This window comes from Entelurus aequoreus, linkage group LG06 (assembly GCF_033978785.1).
Source record: "Entelurus aequoreus isolate RoL-2023_Sb linkage group LG06, RoL_Eaeq_v1.1, whole genome shotgun sequence".
In the NCBI taxonomy this organism is placed as follows: Eukaryota; Metazoa; Chordata; class Actinopteri; order Syngnathiformes; family Syngnathidae; genus Entelurus; species Entelurus aequoreus.
This window is the reverse complement of record NC_084736.1, coordinates 30,901,679-30,918,960: the sequence shown is the minus strand read 5'-3', so window position 1 is coordinate 30,918,960 and position 17,282 is coordinate 30,901,679. Positions and strand designations below refer to the sequence as shown.

The following is a 17,282-nucleotide window of genomic DNA, read 5'->3' as shown; positions in this document are numbered from 1 at the left end:
TGAAGTGAGAAGAGAAAGTTAAAATGAAGAAATTGTGGATAAAAAACTAAAAGTCAATCTGAACAGTTTTTTGATTTTTTCCAAAGGGACCATAGTCAGACCAATGTGGTCCGACTATGATGCAAGGCACATGTCCCCACCTAAACCGCTAATACCACACCCTCTTAGCTGCGCTCACCCTTTAGAGCACAGCTGTAACTTCCTGCCACTAAACCTGCAGAAAATAGTTCTTCTTAGGTTTCTCTATGTTAACATTTTCACACTTTGCATTATTTTCTTACACTTTATGAAGCATTTATTACATATTCCTTCTTTTTAAGAGCTTATTGTTAAGTGTTCAATGTGATTTTACTATTTTGTTGTCATTGTTTGAGTGTTTTCCATGCTTGAGTTGACATTTCCTTTCTGCCTTGAAAGCTGAGGGCATTATAAATCAAAGGTTACATTTACAGTAAATATATATTATTCTCCTGCTCCTTCTTTTCCATAGGTCATTAAAATATCAATAATTATCAATATCGACCGATATTATCCTAAAATGTAAATAATTACTGCATAATAAAAATTAATTTCCATAGTTAAAAATAACAGGGCTAATTAATGTTACACAGACGTTATTTCCTGGCACTAAACCTGCATAAAATAGTTCTTCTCAGGTTTCTTTATATTTACATTTTCACACTTTGAACTATTTTTTTACACTTTATGAAGCATTTCTTACATATTCCTTATTTTTAAGAGCTTCACTTAAGAGGTTATTGTTAAGTGTTGAATGTGATTTTACTATTTTGTTGACATTGTTTGAGTGTTTTCCATGCGTGTGTTAACATTTCCTTTCTGCCTTGATAGCTGAGGGATTATAAATCAGAGGAAGGTTACATTTACAGTAAAATATATTTTTCTTCTGCTCCTTATTTTCCATAGGTCATACAAAATGTCAATAATTATCAATATCGACCAATACAATCCTAAAATTTAAATAATTACTGCATAACAAAAAATTATTTCCATAGTTGAATAAGCATAACAGGGCAAATTAATGGTACACAGCCGTTATTTCATGGCACTAAACCTGCAAAAAACAGTTCTTCTCAGGTTTCTCTATGTTTAAATTTTCACACTGTGCACAATTTTCTTACACTTTATGAAGCATTTCTTACATATTCCTTAATTTTAAGAGCTTATTGTTAATTGTTAAATGTTAAATGTTCAATGTGATTTTACTATTTTGTTGACATTGAGTGTTTTCCATGCTTGTGTTGACATTTCCTTTCTGCCTTGATAGTTGAGAGAATATAAATCACAGGAAGGTTACATTTACAATAAAATATATTATTCTCCTGCTCCTCATTTTCCTTAGGTCATGAAAATATCAGTAATTATCAATATTGACCGATATAAAACACTGATATTGTGATTGTTTTCAGCCATATTGCCCAGCCCCACAACTCTCCTAAACAGGTTTCAGCCAATTTGCCAACAAATGACAAATGCTGGCAAAGGTGCAAGGCCTCACCTCGTTGTAGAAGAAATGCACGGTGTGATTGTTGAGTTTGATCGAGAGCGTCTTGAGGAAGGAGATATAGTAGGCCATGATCTCCTCGTCTGAAAAGTCAAACTTGTGGACGATGATGGAGTTCACGTGGTTGTTGGATAAGAGGTAATCTGCAGAGAGGAAGGGGAAAATAATTGTTAGCATAGCAGTTAGCATTGTTAGCTCCGTGTGCTAGGACCTCCAAGGCATGACTGAATCTGTATTTATTCTGATTAATATTGGATTACTGGTCTTAAATATTAGTAACATGTCTACAAAATAAAACATAATAAATATGAATAACTATAGATGTTTTATACGGCTGGGCAATATGGCTGGAAACTGTATCACGATATAAATGTTTTATATCGGTCGATATCGATAAATATTGATATTTTCATGACCTATGAAAAAAAAGGACTAGGAAGAAAATATATTAAATTACAAACCCCGTTTCCATATGAGTTGGGAAATTGTGTTAGATGTAAATATAAACGGAATACAATGATTTGCAAATCCTTTTCAACCCATATTCAATTGAATGCACTACAAAGACAACATATTTGATGTTCAAACTCATAAACTTTTTTTTTTTTTTGCAAATAATAATTAACTTAGAATTTCATGGCTGCAACACGTGCCAAAGTAGTTGGGAAAGGGCATGTTCACCACTGTGTTACATGGCCTTTCCTTTTAACAACACTCATTAAACGTTTGGGAACTGAGGAGACCCATTTTTTAAGCTTCTCAGGTGGAATTCTTTCCCATTCTTACTTGATGTACAGCTTAAGTTGTTCAACAGTCCGGAGTCTCCGTTGTGGTATTTTAGGTTTCATAATGCGCCACACATTTTCAATGGGAGACAGGTCTGGACTACAGGCAGGCCAGTCTAGTACCCGCACTCTTTTAGTATGAAGCCACGTTGATGTAACACGTGGCTTGGCATTGTCTTGCTGAAATAAGCAGAGGCGTCCATGGTAACGTTGCTTGGATGGCTTGTTTCTGTTATTTATTTATTTTTGTTTCTCCACTCGGGCTGCGCCCCGGGCTGATGTAACAGTTGGTTGGGGGGGGGCATAATAAATGGAAAATAACCTAACATAACATAACATAACATATGTTGCTCCAAAACCTGTATGTACCTTTCAGCATTAATGGCGCCTTCACAGATGTGTAAGTTACCCATGTCTTGGGCACTAATACGCCCCCATACCATCATAGATGCTGGCTTTTCAACTTTGCGCCAATAACAATCCGGATGGTTCTTTTCGTCTTTGGTCTGGAGGACACGACGTCCACAGTTTCCAAAAACAATTTGAAATGTGGACTCGTCAGACCACAAAACACTTTTCCACTTTGTGTCAGTCCATCTTAGATGAGCTCAGGCCCAGCAAAGCCGACGGCGTTTCTGGGTGTTGTTGATAAACGATTTTCACCTTGCATAGGAGAGTTTTAACTTGCACTTACAGATGTAGCAACCAACTGTAGTTACTGACAGTGGGTCTCTGAAGTGTTCCTGAGCCCATGTGGTGATATCCTTTACACACCGATGTCGCTTGTTGATGCAGTACAGCCTGAGTGATCGAAGGTCACGGGTTTAGCTGCTTACGTGCAGTGATTTCTCCAGATTCTCTGAACCCTTTGATGATATTACGGACCGTAGATGGTGAAATCCCTAAATTCCTTGCAATAGCTGGTTGAGAAAGGTTTTTCTTAAACTGTTCAACAATTTGCTCACGCATTTGTTGACAAAGTGGTGACCCTCGCCCCATCCTTGTTTGTGAATGACTGAGCATTTCATGGAATCTACTTTTATACCCAATCATGGCACCCACCTGTTCCCAATTTGCCTGTTCACCTGTGGGATGTTCCAAATAAGTGTTTGATGAGCATTCCTCAACGTTATCAGTATTTATTGCCACCTTTCTCAACTTCTTTGTCACGTGTTGCTGGCATCAAATTCTAAAGTTAGTGATTATTTGCACAAAAAAAAATGTTTATCAGTTTGAACATCAAATATGTTGTCTTTGTAGCATATTCAACTGAATATGGGTTGAAAATGATTAGCAAATCATTGTATTCCGTTTATATTTACATCTAAAACAATTTCCCAACTCATATGGAAACGGGGTTTGTACATTAATAATTGTATTGTAAATGTAACCTTCCAGTGATTATAATCCCTCAGCTATCAAGGCAGAAAGAAACACAAGCATGGAAAACACTCAAACAACATCCAAAAACTGTCCAGGTGACTTTTCCTCTTTTATCCACAATTTCTTCATTTTGACTCTCTCTTCTCACTCCATGCAAAGAATCAACCAAACCTGATAGTTGATACTGTTGCCTGATTGGCTGTTATCAGTGATCACTTCCTGCTTTGCTCATTTACCAGAGAGCGAGTTTGTTCATGCAACCAACCTTGGTTCCATACTTCTGTTTTTTTCACATTTTTTATTGATATATTAGCAATATATATTGATATAATTTTATCACCCAGCCCTATATTTCATTTTACTTTTGGCTACAACTCTGTAATAAAAACAGCACATAAAAATGTTAATGTAACACCTAAGATGCAGTTAAACGACAGAGAAGACAGACATTTGCCAGTCAAATACTCACACAGGGAAGTCTCGTGGCTGATGTTCTCAAAGAGGATGTTGAGGGTCTGAAGAAGCTGAACACACACGTAGCGGCCGGACTTCTGTCGCAGGATGTTCAGGAAGAAGGCAAACATGTTCTTCTCCAGGAAGAAGCTGGACGCATGACATTCATAAGTTGATGGTCAATAGAAAAAGCGGCTTTCAAATGTTAAAAAAAACGGATGATACAATACTCAATATTCAATACATCCTGGGTAGGGATGTCCGATAATGGCTTTTTGCCGATATCCGATATTCCGATATTGTCCAACTCTTTAATTACCGATACCGATATCAACCAATACCGATATCAACCGATATATGCAGTCGTGGAATTAACACATTATTATGCCTAATTTGGACAACCATGTATGGTGAAGATAAGGTACTTTTTAAAAAAAATAATAAAATAAGATAACTAAATTAAAAACATTTTCTTGAATAAAAAAGAAAGTATAACAATATAAAAACAGTTACATAGAAACTAGTAATTAATGAAAATGAGTAAAATTAACTGTTAAAGGTTAGTACTATTAGTGGACCAGCAGCACGCACAATCATGTGTGCTTACAGACTGTATCCCTTGCAGACTGTATTGATATATATTAATATATAATGTAGGAACCAGAATATTGATAACAGAAAGAAATGGGGGGAGGGAGGTTTTTTGGGTTGGTGCACTAATTGTAAGTGTATCTTCTGTTTTTTATGTTGATTTAATAAAAAATAATAAAAAAAAACAAAAACGATACAGATAATAAAAAAACCGATACCGATAATTTCCGATATTACATTTTAACGCATTTATCGGACATCCCTACTCCTGGGCAAATCATGTTCCACTAGACTGAAAGTTTTCTATAAATAATGAGTATAAATGAATAACAATAAGTAATGACTAGAACATATAAATCTAATATATGATTATGTTGATGAACATGGTCGTTTTTTTCTGCCTTAGACATTGTGTACATAACATGTTTTTATATAAACAGACATGTATTTTCAAAACTCCAGTTGTGTAGAGTTGTATTTTCCTACAGTTGGAGAGTCATTGAATGTGTCCTGACTGGTGAATGGACGAGTGCAGGGAAGACAGAAGGTCAATTATGCTCTTTAAAGGGGAACTGCACTTTTTTTTTTTTTAATTCTGCCAATCGTTCGCAATCATTACGAGTGAGTAATATGTGTTATATACACACTGCAAGTATATATATAATGTAGTAACAGACACCTTCATAACAATATGTAATATGTACAATATACACACAGCAAGTATATACAAACCCCGTTTCCATATGAGTTGGGAAATTGTGTTAGATGTAAATATAAACGGAATACAATGATTTGCTAATCATTTTCAACCCATATTCAGTTGAATATGCTACAAAGACAACATATTTGATGTTCAAACTGATAAACTTTTTTTTTGTTGCAAATAATCATTAACTTTAGAATTTAATGCCAGCAACGCGTGACAAAGAAGTTGGGAAAGGTGGCAATAAATACTGATAAAGTCGAGGACTGCTCAACAAACACTTATTTGGAACATCCCACAGGTGAACAGGCAAATTGGGAACAGGTGGGTGCCATGATTGGGTATAAAAGTAAATTCCATGAAATGCTCAGTCATTCACAAACAAGGATGGGGCGAGTGTTACCACTTTGCCAACAAATGCGCGAGCAAATTGTTGAACAGTTTAAGAAAAACCTTTCTCAACCAGCTATTGCAAGGAATTTAGGGATTTCACCATGTACGCTCCGTAATATCATCAAAGGGTTCAGAGAATCTGGAGAAATCACTGCACGTAAGCAGTTGAGCCCATGACCTTCGATCCCTCAGGCTGTACTGCATCAACAAGCGACATCAGTGTGTAAAGGATATCACCACATGGGCTCAGGAACACTTCAGAAACCCACTGTCAGTAACTACAGTTGGTCGCTACATCTGTAAGTGCAAGTTAAAACTCTCCTATGCAAGGCGAAAACCGTTTATCAACAACACCCAGAAACGCTGTTGGATTCGCTGGGCCCGAGCTCATCTAAGATGAACTGATACAAAGTGGAAAATTGTTCTGTGGTCTGACGAGTCCACATTTCAAATTGTTTTTGGAAACTGTGGACGTTGTGTCCTCCAAAGAGGAAAAGAACCATCCGGATTGTTATAGGCGCAAAGTTGAAAAGCCAGCATCTGTGATGGTATGGGGGTGTATTAGTGCCCAAGACATGGGTAACTTACACATCTGTGAAGGCGCCATTAACGCTGAAAGGTACATACAGGTTTTGGAGCAACATATGTTTCCATCCAAACAACGTTACCATGGACGCCCCTGCTTATTTCAGAAAGACAATGCCAAGCCATGTGTTACATCAAAGTGGCTATATAGTAAAAGAGTGCGGGTACTAGACTGGCCTGCCTTTAGGGATGATACTCGAAACCGGTTTTCCCAGTTGTTTGATAAGAATTGAACCGAGTCCTCGGACTCGAATCCCTTTTTGAGAACCGGTACCCGTTATCGAGACCACTTTGAGTAAAGAAAAAGAGTTGGTTCTTTATTCGAATCCCTCGGAACGAATCCCGTCCCGACCAGAAATGCTTCGTGTGACATCACAACAAATCTCGTCACGTAGCTCAGTCATTAGGCGCAGATAGGGAAAGCAGGAAAAAAATGGACGGGAAAAAGCGCTCCAAGGTGTAATAAAGTTCAAAACAGAAAGGTATAATCCAATGAATAACTTTACTGAGAAATTTGAGCAGGGTAAAGACACTTGAACACTTTTACGACCAACCTGAAACATAGCAACCAGGCTAGCAACACACCTCCTTTACGGCAGCTGTCGCAACGTTCTTAAAGCAACCGCAGCACATACATATATGCCATCTCCCTTTTTTAACTTTTGTTTTTCTTTACTTGTAAACAAAACAAAATCACACTGTATATGTGTTGTCTGTCTAACTATAAATAATGCAGACGAGGCGTGTTGGCTGAGTTCTTGACGTTTACTTTCACAGCGTGCTCATAACCTCATTCTTAGCTGCCGGGTGACGATATGCAACACTTTTCGGGGCTACCGCGCATGCTCGTCACTCCCGTTGCATGCTGGGTAGTGTAGTTGTTGTATTCCCTAGCTCATAACATCTTTCCCACTGTAAAGAAATAATGTTAACTCAATAAAGTGTATTTCTTTTTTTAGCTTTAACTTTTCTTTTTTTAGCATTGCAACCACATTTGCAAAGAACCTTTCTCTTCATAGAATTTTCTTTCAATAAAGAAATAAAGTGCAAAAATATCAAAGCATCATAACAAACAGTTATGTCAAATAAAAGCAGAATTACACTTTTTGGAGAGCTGTATTATTTTCAGTTTTGTGCCCAAGGGACTGATTTTATTTAACACTATATTATTATTTATACACCTTTAGTGATCACAGAGACAGGTTGTTTTTGTGTTACTGTATATATTTGTTTTTCTGAAAAATCCCACTTAATATACTTTGGGTAACAACAGTCAATATTTATTTATTTTATTTTATTTTTTAGGGGGGTAACAGGCAATATTTATTAGATTACATTTTTTTTCTTATATAATAAAAGTGAGCTTTTGTTAAACCAAATATAGTGTGTTTTTTTCCATATACAACAACCTATCTGGACTCGATAAGAGAATCGATAAGGAATCGGTTCGATAAGAGGATTTGATAATAGGCTCGAACTCGATAATTTCTTATCAAACATCATCCCTACCTGCCTGTAGTCCAGACCTGTCTCCCATTGAAAATGTGTGGCGCAATATGAAGCCTAAAATACCACAACAGAGACCCCCGGACTGTTGAACAACTTAAGCTGTACATCAAGCAAGAATGGGAAAGAATTCCACCTGAGAAGCTTAAAAAATGTGTCTCCTCAGATCACAAACGTTTACTGAGTGTTGTTAAAAGGAAAGGCCATGTAACACAGTGGTGAACATGCCCTTTCCCAACTACTTTGGCACGTGTTGCAGCCATGAAATTCTAAGTTAATTATTATTTGCAAAAAAAAAGGAAGTTTATGAGTTTGAACATCAAATATGTTGTCTTTGTAGTGCATTCAATTGAATATGGGTTGAAAAGGATTTGCAAATCATTGTATTCCGTTTATATTTACATCTAACACAATTTCCCAACTCATATGGAAACGGGGTTTGTATATAATGTAGTAACATACACCTTTCATAACAATATGCAATATGGTTTATATACACACTGCAAGTATATATATAATGTAGTAACAGACACCTTCATAACAATATCTAATATGTACAATATACACACTGCAAGTATAAATATAATGTAGTAACAGACACCTTCATAACAATATGTAATATGTACAATATACACACTGCAAGTATATGTATAATGTAGTAACATACACCTTCATAACAATATGTAATATGTACAATAAACACACTGCAAGTATATATATAATGTAGTAACAGACACCTTCATAACAATATGTAATATGTACAATATACACACTGCAAGTATATGTATAATGTAGTAACATACACCTTCATAACAATATGTAATATGTACAATATACACACTGCAAGTATAAATATAATGTAGTAACAGACACCTTCATAACAATATGTAATATGTACAATATACACACTGCAAGTATATGTATAATGTAGTAACATACACCTTCATAACAATATGTAATATGTACAATAAACACACTGCAAGTATAAATATAATGTAGTAACAGAGACCAGAACAATATGTCATATGTACAATATATACACTGCAACTATATATATATATATAATGTAGTAACATACACCTTCATAACAATATGTACAATATATACACTGTAAGTATATGTATATATATATTAGGACTGTGAATCTTTGGGTGTCCCACGATTCGATTCAAAATCGATTCTTGGGGTCACGATTCGATTCAAAATCGATTTTTTTTTTCAGTTCAACACGATTCTCGATTCAAAAAATAGATTTTTTTTTTTTTATGAAAGCAATACACAACAATACCATTATAATGCAATACAATTTCAAAACCAAACCCGACCCAGTAACATTCAGAATAGCAATAAACAGAGCAATTGAGAGCAATTGAGGAGACACAAACATGCCACGGAACAATCTAAAAGTAGTGAGACAAAAATGAATATTATCAACAACAGTATCAATATTAGTAACAATTTCAACATAGCAGTGATTAAAAATCCCTCATTGATATTATCATTACAAACATTAATAAAAAAATATTTTAAAAAAAGGAACAATAGTGTCACAGTGGCTTACACTTGCATCACATCTCATAAACTTGACAACACACTGTGTCCAATATTTTCCACAATGATATAATAAGTCATATTTTAGGTTCATTTAATAGTGTCTGAAGATTGTCGACCTTCTATGAAGCCAGTTTGGTCAGTATGAATTAATTTTCCTATTACATTTGATAATCGTGTGGCTAAGATTTTTTTCCGATTCAAAAGGATTCTCTATTCATTCAATACATAGGATTTCAGCAGGATCTACCCCAGTCTGCTGACATGCAAGCAGAGTAGTAGATTTTTGTAAAAAGCTTTTATAATTGTAAAGGACAAAGTTTTATCAACTGATTGCAATAATGTAAATTTGTTTTAACTATTAAATGAACCAAAAATATGACTTATTTTATCTTTGTGAAAATATTGGACACAGTGTGTTGTCAAGCTTATGAGATGCGATGCAACTGTAAGCCACTGTGACACTATTGTTCCTTTTTTTTAATTTTTTATAAATGTCTAATTATAATGTCAATGAGGGATTTCTAATCACTGCTATGTTGAAATTGTAACTAATATTGACACTGTTGTTGATAATATTCATTTTTGTTTCACTACTTTTGGTTTGTTCTGTGTCGTGTTTGTGTCTCCTCTCAATTACTCTGTTTATTGCAGTTCTGAGTGTTGCCGGGTCGGGTTTGGTTTTGGAATTTGATTGCATTGTTATGGTATTGCTGTGTATTGTTTTGTTGGATTGATTAATTTAAAAAAATAAATAATAAATAATACAAATAAAAATAAAAATCGATTTTTTAAAAATGAGAATCGATTCTGAATCGCACAACGTGAGAATCGCGATTAGAACTTAAATCGATTTTTTCCCACACCCCTAATTATTTAAAAAAAAATATATATATATATATATATATATATATATATATATATATATATATATATATATATATATATATATATATATATATATATATATATATTATATATATATATATATATATAATGTAGTAACAGACACCTTCATAACATTATGTAATATGTACAATATACACACTGGAAGTATATATATAATGTAGTAACAGACACCTTCATAACAATATGTAATATGTTTTATTTACACACTGCAAGTATATTACGAGTTTGAACATCAAATATCTTGTCTTTGTAGTGCATTCAATTGAATATGGGTTGAAAAGGATTTGCAAATCATTGTATTCCGTTTATATTTACATCTAACACAATTTCCCAACTCATATGGAAACGGGGTTTGTATATAATGTAGTAACATACACCCTCATAACAATATGCAATATGTTTTATATACCCACTGCAAGTATATATATAATGTAGTAACAGACACCTTCATAACAATATGTAATATGTACAATATACACACTGCAAGTATATGTATAATGTAGTAACATATACCTTCATAACAACATGTAATATGTACAATATACACACTGCAAGTATATATATAATGTAGTAACAGACACCTTCATAACAATATGTAATATGTACAATATACACACTGCAAGTACATATATAATGTAGTAACAGACACCTTCATAACAATATGTAATATGTACAATATACACACTGCAAGTATATATATAATGTTGTAACAGACACCATAACAATATGTAATATGTACAATATACACACTGCAAGTATATGTATAATGTAGTAACATACACCTTCATAACAATATGTAATATGTACAATATACACACTGCAAGTATATATATATAATGTAGTAACTGACACCTTCATAACAATATGTAATATGTACAATATACACACTGCAAGTATATGTATAATGTAGTAACATACACATTCATAACAATATGTAATATGTACAATATACACACTGCAAGTATATATTTTAATGTAGTAACATACACCTTCATAACAATATGTACAATATATACACTGTAAGTATATATATATATATATATATATATATATATATATATATATATATATATATATATATATATATATATATATATATATATATATAAATATATATATATATATATATATATATATATATATATATATATATATAATGTAGTAACAGACACCTTCATAACAATATGTAATATGTACAATATACACACTGCAAGTATATATATGATGTAGTAATAGACACCTTCATAACAATATGTAATATGTTTTATTTACACACTGCAAGTCTATATATAATGTAGTAACTGACACCTTCATAACAATATTTAATATGTACAATATACACACTGCAAGTATATATATATAATGTAGTAACAGACACCTTCATAACAATATGTAATATGTACAATATACACACTAAGTACCTATATATATAATGTAGTAACAGACACCTTCATAACAAGATGTAATATGTACAATATACACACTGCAAGTATATATATATATATATATATATATATATATATATATATATATATATATATATATATATATATATATATATATATATATATATATATATATATATACATATATATATATATATATACATACATATATATATATATATATATATATATACATATATATATATATATATACATATATATATACATACATATATATATATATATATATATATATGCATATATATATATATATATGTACATACTGTGTATATATATATAATGTAGTAACAGACACCTTCATAACAATATGTATGTAATATGTACAATATACACTCTGCAAGTATATATGTATAATGTAGTAACAGACACCTTCATAACAATATGTAATATGTACAATATACACACTGTAAGTATATATATAATGTAGTAACAGACACCTTCATAACAATATGTAATATGTACAATATACACACTGCAAGTATATATATGATGTAGTAATAGACACCTTCATAACAATATGTAATATGTTTTATTTACACACTGCAAGTATATATATATAATGTAGTAACTGACACCTTCATAACAATATGTAGTATGTACAATATTTACCGTATTTTTTTAATAATAATTTTTAATCATTGCTATTGCTAGAACTATTTCCATTTCCATGGGAACGCACTTCCGACTTCTGGCAACAAAGGTGTGTTCCTACTTCCGGAAACAAGCGCGAGTGTGTGTTCTAATCATGGCAGACTTTGTAACGAACAACAAAGACGACTATTTTTGGACAAATCAGGATTCACAATCGTATCTTTTTGAAGCTGAATATACTGAGGATGAACTACTGCTTCTAGATGCGAGCAAGAAGGAAGAGTGAGACGTTGGAGCAGATGGAAGCCGAGGGAGTGAGGTGAAAGTGACTCAAAGCTGAAAAATTTGGAATTCGGAGACAAACTATTTCGACATAAATGTATTGCTTACCCAACTAAAACAGAAAAAACGTCCCCAGCCAGCTGGACGAAACAGACAACTGTCCATCGAGTGAGTCACACTTTATATTGGTCATGATACATGCAGCACATCATGCGTGTTAGTACAACTACAGTACATACACTGTCTGTAGTAATAGCAACTTCCTGGAGTCTGATAAAGATTACATTTTACTTGTAAACTAAACAGTCAGCTGCAAAAAATGGGATTAAGTCCACTTTGGCCTGCAGTGTAAACATAGTCATTGTCTGTTTGATTGATTGTTTTGATGTGCACCTACTCAAAAACAGAGCTGTCATTCTGGTCCCCCCATATGAGGATCTCTGTGATGGAGCGGATGGTCTCCACCAGGAGGTTGCGGTTGTGGTCTGTCACAGTGGTGTTCTTGGTCAGGACGTGGTACATGTACCTAGAGGTGACATGAAGGAAGACCAAAAAACAAAAGGGTTAGGGCAAAATCTTCAGGGCCTTGTGGGTCATTTAATTTTAAAATGCAAAAAAAGACAATTGAAAACTAAGTTATCTTCTGTTTTGGTCTCAAAGAGCAATAACTACATTTAAAATATGGTTGGATTTTCATTTTATATTTCATAAAACAACAATTTTGAACAGAAACAGAAAAACAGACCGAAACTTTTTTTATTTTCAAAGTAAAAGCGGGGATAAATACTACGGTACAGGTGTGTGTGCCTGTCATGACTCCGGCTAAAATGTCTTTGGAGCCCTCAACAGAAATTATTTTAGACATAGCACAACAATGACTGAGATCTACAGAAATCTCTGGAAAGAAACTGAAAATAACGACCAAGACAGGCGAAACAGGAAGTAGTGACTTTAAAGACAGGACTGGCCTTCCAGAAAAAAATAGTGTACTATAGTGTTGTGTTTTCCTCAACTTTTGTGCGATATGTGCGTATAGATTTCTCTATACTCCATCCAGCTGTATAATCACTCGCCATACAGCAATAGATGACATCTGCCTATTACCTGACACCTGAGATGTTAGCTACTTCTCTTTGTTTATAATGTTTATAATGTCTATCCTCTATTTCCTGCTGGACCTACTCTCTATTTTATGCTGCTGCTGTCATATATACTGTATATACTGTAATATTGTACATGGTCATTGGTGTATATTGTATATATGTTATAGACATAATATAATATATCTGTATATAAATTATTCTGTACACATATTATGTATATATTCGTATATGTTAGATTTTTTTTTTTTATAGCTTTTTTAGTCTATTTATACATGCATTGTCCTTTCCATCCTTACACTTTCCATCATTGTAACTGAGCTACTGTGTTGAACAATTTCCCTTGTGGATCATTAAAGTTTGTCTAAGTCTAAGTCTAGACGTCAGTCCTCATTGTGCCATGTTTAAAATACTTTGTGCAGGGCTCCACTTTTACTTTGAAAATCAAAACTTCTGGTGTCAAAATATGAAAACACATCCGTTTTGATCCGTTTTTGTTTATTAGGGATGTAAATGTTTGTTGTATGAAACTGTTTTCAGATGTACATGTAGGTATTGTTCTTTGACATCCTATAAACCATTTTCTCCTTTTTGTTTTTAAAAATGAAATTCAAATAAACCAGTCGTTTATATTGTTTTTCAATTTCCAATGATGAAAAGAAATGTAATTGACCAAATCTGACACTTCAGCCAGCAACAAAAGCACAATTGTAAACTAGACAAATGCCAGTAAGCCCTTTAGAAGCATTAAAGATAAGCTGAGTCAATTTAAGATCTTGAATAGATTGTATTTTACATCTTCTCAGCTGTTTAAAATTGGTGTAGTAGATAGCAAATTATGTATGAAGTGTCGGGCAGCTGAGGGAACTTTTGTTCATTTATTGTGGGAATGTCAGAGAATAAAAGAGTTTTGGTTGGAAACAACAAAAGAAGCAATCACATTCCTCAATATAAACATCCCAATGACACTGCAAACCTGTATTCTTGGTGATCTGCATTAATTTAGTAACGTGTCATCAAAGAGTAAAAATGCATTTATTTCAATATGCATCATAACAAAAAGGGCAATATTAAAAAAATGGATAGATGTTGATAGTCCAACTCATACTGACTGGTACACACAAGCTATGGAAATGATATCAGTAGAAAAAAATGCATTTAGTTTAGATAATAATTAGGGATGTCCGATAATGGCTTTTGGCCGATATCCGATATTCAGATATTGTCCAACTCTTTAATTACCGATACCGATATCAACCAATACCGATATCAACCGATATATGCAGTCGTGGAATTAACACATTATTATGCCTAATTTGGACAACCATGTATGGTGAAGATAAGGTACTTTTTAAAAAATAATAATAAAATAAGATAACTAAATTAAAAACATTTTCTTGAATAAAAAAGAAAGTAAAACAATATAAAAACAGTTACATAGAAACTAGTAATTAATGAAAATGAGTAAAATTAACTGTTAAAGGTTAGTACTATTAGTGGACCAGCAGCACGCACAATCATGTGTGCTTACAGACTGTATCCCTTGCAGACTGTATTGATATATATTGATATATAATGTAGGAACCAGAATATTGATAACAGAAAGAAATGGGGGGAGGGAGGTTTTTTGGGTTAGTGAACTAATTGTAAGTGTATCTTGTGTTTTTTATGTTGATTTAATTAAAAAAAATTAAAAAAAACGATACAGATAATAAAAAAAACCCGATACCGATAATTTCCGATATTACATTTTAACGCATTTATAACAATAAACGCATTTATAACAATAAACCGATAATATCGGCCTGCCGATAATATCGGCAGGCCGATATTATCGGACATCCCTAATAATAATGAGTCATATATTGGAATATGGGATATATTATTTAAATGTGTTTTAACTATTAAATGCACCTAAAATATGACTTATTTTATCTTTGTGGAAAATATTGGACACAATGTGCTGTCAAGCTTATGGAATGTGATGCAAGTGTGAGCCACTGTGACACAATTCATTTTTCAAACGTTTTTTTAATTATTTTTTTTTATAAATGGCTGTAATGATAATGTCAATGAGGGATTTATAATCACTGCTATGTTGGAATTGTTATTAATATTGACACTGTTGTTGATATTACTCATTTTTGTTTGACTACTTTTGGATTGTTTTGTGTCAAATGCCTTTATTTCTTTTACAGAAAAGAGCAATTTGTATTATTTTTAAAGTAGGGTATAGAGACCACACAAATCCACTCGTCATTAGGTCAGGATTATTAAAACTAAAAGACATTGTCGAATTGTATACTCTATTAGTGATGTTCAAAGCTAGAAATAAAGTTCTTCCGAAGGACTTACAAAAACAAAAACTTACAAAAGTTATTTGTGTTCACGTCTGAAGATGAGAATCATAGAAGGCCGTATGACTTTAAACATCCAAGAGCATGAACAAATTTGAAACAAATGTGCTTGTCTGTGGCTGGTGTGAAGGCATGGAATTCTCTAAAGAAAGACTTAAAAAGTTGCAAGAATACTTTCTAATTTAAAAAGAGTTACAAAAGAGACAACTGGCATTACAACAAACTGATTTTTGATTTTGATTGGACGTGTCATTGTGAAAAGGCTTAAACGGAAATTTAAAAGTATGGTGGAGTTCGGGTGTTGGTGGAGGGAACAGTGATAAAGTCATCTAAAATAATTTGTGTTAAAAAAGGGGGCAGATAAATATAAGAATATTATTCTTCCATCTGCTCCTTTCTGATCATGGAAATGTATAAGAAACAAAAAAACAATGAAAGTGTGAACAGTATGTGGCTTGTATATATGCATTTTCATGAAAAGAATAAAAATAAATGATGATGATGATGATGTTTGTGTGTCCTGTCAATTGCTCTGTTTATTGCTATTCTGAATGTTGCTGGGTATTATTGTGTATTCTTTTGTTGGATTGATAAAAAATAAAATTAAAAAAAGAAACTGGACAATGAGGTCAAAGTTCATGTCCAACATTTAGTGACAGGTAATTAATAATTGTGTACTTTGTGTGGATTATTTAGTTTTCAACAAGCATTTCCTCACAACTCAAGATGATCGTCAAAACAGATGAGACACCTAAAGTGGATGAGTTATGGTGTCAGTTACATGATTAAAAAAACAATATAGTATCGCGTGTATGTCAACCATGTATTATTAGTTATCGTATTAGCTAACGTTAGCACACTACTAGCTACTCACTTTAAATGGTCCAGCGAATGGATATTTTTCGACCTCCCCTGTCCTCCAACCCAGCTCCGTGACCTGCCGAACATGGCTGCGCTTGCAAGGAAAGGTGTGTTGACAGGTGTGTTATTCGGCTGATGTTAGTGTTCGCATCTGTCCATTACACCCACTTTCTCGGCGGCTAGCCACTTTAGCAAACACACGATAATAAGCTGCGACGGGAAGAACTGGGAGTCGTTGCGTAAC

At 33.3% G+C, this 17,282-nt stretch overlaps 1 protein-coding gene across 2 annotated transcripts in view; it reads right to left on the bottom strand.

Annotated features, from left to right (window-relative positions):
• The window catches only part of clec16a (C-type lectin domain containing 16A), a 175,921-nt gene extending 158,639 nt beyond the window's left edge, over positions 1-17,282 (bottom strand). For both annotated transcript variants that reach the window (XM_062050505.1, XM_062050506.1), the window contains exons 1-4: positions 17,052-17,282; positions 13,118-13,246; positions 4,160-4,293; positions 1,517-1,665 (exon numbers count right to left, since the gene is read on the bottom strand). In XM_062050505.1, the coding sequence (XP_061906489.1) occupies positions 1,517-1,665; positions 4,160-4,293; positions 13,118-13,246; positions 17,052-17,125 (486 nt within the window). In that variant the 5' untranslated portion in view covers positions 17,126-17,282. The remainder of the gene's footprint in view (positions 1-1,516; positions 1,666-4,159; positions 4,294-13,117; positions 13,247-17,051) is intronic.